General features: G+C 37.2%; 1 protein-coding gene across 1 annotated transcript; it reads right to left on the minus strand.

Annotated features, from left to right (window-relative positions):
* Window positions 1-367: 367 nt before the first annotated feature.
* On the minus strand, window positions 368-3,507 carry LOC101468027 (lysozyme C). Its single transcript, XM_012922063.3, has 4 exons — window positions 3,336-3,507; window positions 2,863-3,021; window positions 617-695; window positions 368-533 (listed from the first exon to the last, which is right to left on the minus strand). The coding sequence occupies exons 1-4, from the start codon at window positions 3,460-3,462 to the stop codon at window positions 467-469; spliced, it is 432 nt and encodes a 143-aa protein (XP_012777517.1). The 5' UTR covers window positions 3,463-3,507; the 3' UTR covers window positions 368-466.
* Window positions 3,508-5,953: the final 2,446 nt, after the last annotated feature.

Below are 5,953 nucleotides of genomic sequence, written 5' to 3' on the forward strand. Positions count from 1 at the left end.
CAGCCAGCTGTTTCCCCATGTGTTCCCACTTCCCCTGATCACCTCCTGTGTGGATTTATGTCCTCTGTTTTCTGTATGTCATTGTCAGGTCGTCTGTTATCCCCACCATAGTCTGTCATAGTGTTTTGATAGTGTGTCATAGTTTTCATGCTTAATCAACTGCCACCAGCCGAATAAAGGCTCGCTTTTTGTTTCACCTGCAACTTCTCTCTCAGTGTCTGCTCTTCGGTCCATTCAGCAAAACACACCGGCGTATCCCGCCGTGATTATTATATATTTCAATTGAATGCTTTAGGGTTGGGGTCATGACTGATGATAACTTTCAGGGTTAAATCCTAAAAAAGGTAGATGAAAAGAATGAAAGCTGTGATTTTAATTCAGTTTATTAATTTGAAAAATTACTGAAACAGAAGAAGACGGGGACATCTTATTATGTGAACGAGACCCTCCTGTTGCCGTGGGCTGACTAAACACCACATCCACTCACATAGGAGCTGAGGTCACGACCCTCACAGTTATGTTGCCAGCCATACCTGAAACCAGACAAAAGTATGATTAACCAAGTAAGAGGTCAGTCAGTCAGAAACTTTTTGCCAGTTATGTGATTCGTTCTTACCAGGCACTGATGCCTTGAGGATCCCGCACGACACGTTTGGCACAGGTGATTGCTGCATTGACATTATCGCTCAAAAACGCTGTGACCAAAAATGGGGAAAAAAGGACAGCAACGTAAAAATCAAAAGTGTAAAACATCAAAATTGTAGCTGGCATTGCTGAAACTGAGAAAAAAGTGAGTCAAATGACAATATTAAAATTTAGTCAACTTAGGACATAATGAGACAGGATTTTAGGTGGTTTGAAGCAGTTTCTTGCAGTATTGTGAATGCTGCACTGGTCTGCCATTAAGGAGAGTACCCCAAACTTAGAAATGTCCATGTACAGTTTCATTTACATTCTCAACCTAAATAACTAATAATCTGTGTCAAGAATTTAAGAATTAACCAATGTTGAACTAGCTTGAATGCAAAACTGTTCTGAAAAGTGTACACTCTTCTCATTTTAATTTAATTGCGATGTTATTGTTCTTGTAAAAGCAATGTTGAAGAAATCAGGGCAAAAGCCTGTAGCCCTCAGCTGTTCCAACAGCAGTAGTAAACTTCAAATCTAAAATAAAAATTAACACAAAGCAAAAGTGGTCTTAAGACCAGTATTCGCAGACCAATAGAGTATTAACGTAAACATTTTTTATCTCCTGTGCAGCAGTTTATAACCACCTGTATCTGCTGCTATAAGGATAGAGGCAGATACAAGTGACAGAAAGGACCAATCATGGACAGTACCAATGTTGCACTTAACATGCTGCTTTTTACTAAGAGTAATTTCCCATGCACAGAGGTAAGTACTTGAGAAGTAAGAGCGTTTTTTTGGAGGGATAGAGGGTATACAAAAGTGTCTACTTCTGTAGCCAGCATACACAGAGCATCCCATTGGAGTTTTGGTTCTGTTTGGGTCTTGACTGCCTCCTGATCTTTAAAGCATCACATTTAAGGAGAATATGTTTAAAACTACCAGATACGCAACTTATAAACTGAGGTCTATGTAGGGGTGGGTTTATTTTAGTTCGAATAATGCAATATTGATTCATTAAATCCTGAATCGATTTTTAAATATAAATGTATTTTTCCAGAAATGTCAGAATCTTAGGTTGAAGCTCAGCAAACTGTTTCAACAGCTGCCAAACGGCTAAAACAGGCAATGAGAACAGGTAAAATGATTGCGCACAAAGATGTAAGCACAAAGTGTGGATCGTTCACCCGATGGCACGTACGCAGACACCCCATTGGGTGCTGAAAGCTGACATCTCACAGATTCTGCAGCTTCAGGTTTCGTCACTCTCTGACCAAAATTCACTGAACCAACAGCAAAAGAAGATCAAAACTACGCTTCATGTTTGAAAAACATTGTCATTAATCCCCTCTTACTTTGGCTGTTTTGCTTCCACCATGATAAAAATCTCTCTCTCTCAGTGTACTCAGAAACCATTTACCATCAAAAAGCTCTACTTTCTGCATGAGTCGCTTATTACAAACCGGTATGATGTTCAATATAGAATAAATTTAAACTTTTACAAACTATGTCAAATTGCAAAATGCTTAGCTGTGTCTCTAATAAAACCTCTGTAACTTTGTTCTGCTTCATTTCAGCATCATCAGGTAATGTTCATATGTTTATTCATGGTTTTCTTTAGTTTTTGATCAGTTGCAGAATATTTTTAAGGTTTATCTGCTATAAGAAGCCAGGCCAGGAAAATCTTCTTCATGTTTTTCTGTGTTTTATGCTCAGATATCATCTGGTGTGATGCTTACACCTCTAATGAAGTCTAACAAGTGTCAGCTTTGTTTTTATACATAGATATACAATATGGATATGTACTGATAAATGATCATAATTATAATATTTCTGACTGAGTCAAAACTGAATCGAATTGGGGATTGAATCGAATCAGGACCTTGCGAATTGGAATTTAATCAGTTATAGAAATCAGTGATGACCAGCCCTAGGTCTAAGTCATCATTGATGGGGTCCCCAACCCTAAACCCTTTCAACTTTAACTCATGCAGACAAGCAGAAAATGTAATATTTGTTTTATTAAATTTCCCAAGTTCTCCTAATCCTTGGCAGTCAGGAAACACCCATCAGAAACTATTCTGATTCCCCCCAAAATAATTTATTTAGCTTTTCTTTAAAGTATAAGGTAAGTGTTAGGACCTATGATGACTAACACCTCACAAGGTTAAAGATTGCCATCACTCAGACAGCAAGAGGACCTGAGCTAAAAACCTATTGAGGCTCATGACTGACCACTGCAGTTCATGTTGCATCCGTTATGCGAGTTGATGATGTAGTCATTGCACCACCAGTAGCTGTTAATTTGAAAGATGCCAAAGTCGGTGGATCCGTCATTGTTGGTGTTTTTGGCCATGGTGTTATAGTTTGACTCCCATCGGGTGAGGCAAACCCCTGCAGACAGAAAAAAAGAGCTGGAGGTATAGACAACTTGAAAGCTAAGTGTCAGGTAAACTAAAATTGACCTGTTTTTCATATATTAATGCTTGGTCAGAATCACATTCTTGACAGATTTTAAAAACTAAGGTTACACAAATTGGAAGATAGATCGGTAAGTTGGACTCTCTGCGCACCAATATTATTAAAAAGCAAGTAGGTGAAAATTCCACATATGGGTAACCATGACCTTACCCTTAACATGGCATTGGTAACAATGTACAAGTTAAGAATGATCTTGCATTTTCCTAAGCTGACATGCTGGTACTCACAGTCGGCAAGGCTGATTCCATAGTAGCCGTCCATGCCATTAGCCTTGAGCGTGCGGGCCCATTCACAGCGCTCGAAGATTTTGGCGTTGGCCACAGCCAAGAAGAGCAAAACCAACAGACTCCTCATGATGGTATTTTTCCTTGTCCGAATGTGTCCACAACTGCTGCTGCTTCCCTTTTTATAGCCAAAAATGCTTAGTTGCAAATGGTGTTGATTTCCAGGCTCAGATAAGAGGTCCCCAAAGGACAGCATAAGGGAAGGGTTGCATCAAAGTAGAAAAGCAAGCAATGGTGGGTATATGGTTAAAAAATAGAGCTTGACAAACAAAGCATATTGATCCAGCTGAGAAGGATCCCAAAGCTCTGAAAAGTGTATTTAAAAAAAGGTCTAACTAGATAAGAGCACCCAAATACCCACAAGGGAACGGTTAGGTGAAAGTGGAAAAGCAAGCAATGGTGGATTTATTCTTAAAAAATACAGCTGGACAAACAAAGCATATTGGTCAAGTTGAGATAGATTCCAGAGTTGTGGAACGATTTTCCGTTTGTTTTTGCAACACATGAGACCACATTTTCCTCAAACAAACATCATGTTTGATTCAATAAGCCTAAAGTAGCCTTAAACATTCAACCAGTGATTTTAAATTCATCTATCAGCTCCTTAAAATGACCACAAAAACAGAAAATTATCAAAATCTCTCTTCAATCTTTGAAATAATAAACAGTGAAAGTAGAGATTTTAACTGAGTTTAACATTATTAATTTCAATGTGTTTCCTTAAAAGGAGAAACAGTTGTAATGATTCCATCTGCTGCAGAGAAAGATGGGGACATTTTGTCGATGATCAGGGCCGTGCAGAGATGTTTGAAGGGGCACATAGGCTGAACAATCTCACACATAGTACATAATTCGCACTTTACTTTCTTCTTTCCTGAACCTTATCTTATCTTATCATATTATATACATTTGTACTTATGTAAATATGTATATTTTTATAGTTTTTCAAATCATTACAGTGCAATACTTTGCACGATTATGGATATACTTATAAGCACAAACACATGGCTGTTACACCTGTTACACTTTTTTATATATATTATACAGAATATTATACACTTTTACATTTTTATATATGATTCTTACTCCTGTTTTTTTTTTTTTCTCTTAGTTTAGGTAAAAGTTTTTCTAGTATGTTTCTCACAGTCGGGGGGAGTATTTTTTTAGCCAGAAAAAAACATTTCACTGTATGTTGTACTAGCTATAACTACATGTGACAAATAAATAAAGAAATTGAAATTGAAATTGAATTAATTAAATGTGGCAATAATTTATTAAAATTGGAATTAATTAATTAAATAAATAGTTATGACACATGTAATTAATTAATTATTGACACATTTAATTAATTATTTATGTATTTCACATTTTAATTAATTATTGACACATTTAATTAATTAATTATTGACACATTTAATTAATTATTTATGTATTTCACATTTTAATTAATTATTGACACATTTAATTAATTATTTAATGATATATTTATTTATTTCATTTTGGCAGTCCTGGCGTCTGGCTCTCATCTTGAAATAATTTTATCTGTCAGCCTCACCCATCAAACTCAGGGGGCGGGGTTAACGCTGATCGAGTGAATACCATTGCTTTGGCCTGCTGGCCATTGTTTCTAGCACACAACAACCGGCATGTGGAAACTAACAGAACTGAACTTTGAAAAACCCTGTTTGTGTGTCACCAAATACCGTTTTAATATTTTTTTTAGCCGAGAATGTAGTGGTTTAATCTTCATGTGTCTGGTCGGTTTGTCAAGATACAGCCTCTTTGCAAAAGTGCTTCGATGATTTCGGAGATGTCTGCCCAGTCTCACGGCAAAGCGTGGGATAGACCCGCTCGCCTCGCAAGCAATCCCACCGACAAAGCGCAGGCCCCGGTACACAGCTGTAGTAACCCCCGCTGACTTCTTTTACTGAGGTTATATTTATCGGTGTTTTATTTCCTGATGTTCTTATGTGTCCTACGTGTTTCAGTCGCCAATTCTGAATTATAACATTAAAAACATGTTTAAGGAGGAGAGAGAGCAAATAAATCTGTTTAACATCTGATCTTTGGGTTTTTGTTCAGTAATCAGCGTGACCTGTGTATAAACGCATAAAAGAGATAACGTTGGTGTTTCCGTCATGTAGTAACTGCTGGCTTTAACTGTACAAAGGTTGTTCGACACTATGAAACACATACAGACTTCATGATGTTCGGCTAATATTTTTATTGTGAATATTAATCATGCTGACCTCGCTCTGTACACCACGCAGCGAGGTCAGCATATCCACGATATCCTCAGCTCCATGAGTTAACACAAAGTTTCCCAGCTGACTATCTAACTGCCAACTATTCCAGAGACGTGAAAATATACAGCATAAAGAAAAGTGTTAGAGACTCAGCAGCAGATTAGAATAACAGTTATACATTTAATAAATCACCAAATGAATCCAAGAAACGAGCAAACCTGTTCCGACAATTTGAGTTTGTATTCCCTCAGCTGCAGACTCGCTGCTGTTTAAATGTTTGAAAAGGAAGATTAGATATAAACAAACGTCAAACAT

This window comes from Maylandia zebra, linkage group LG7 (assembly GCF_041146795.1).
Source record: "Maylandia zebra isolate NMK-2024a linkage group LG7, Mzebra_GT3a, whole genome shotgun sequence".
In the NCBI taxonomy this organism is placed as follows: domain Eukaryota; kingdom Metazoa; phylum Chordata; class Actinopteri; order Cichliformes; family Cichlidae; genus Maylandia; species Maylandia zebra.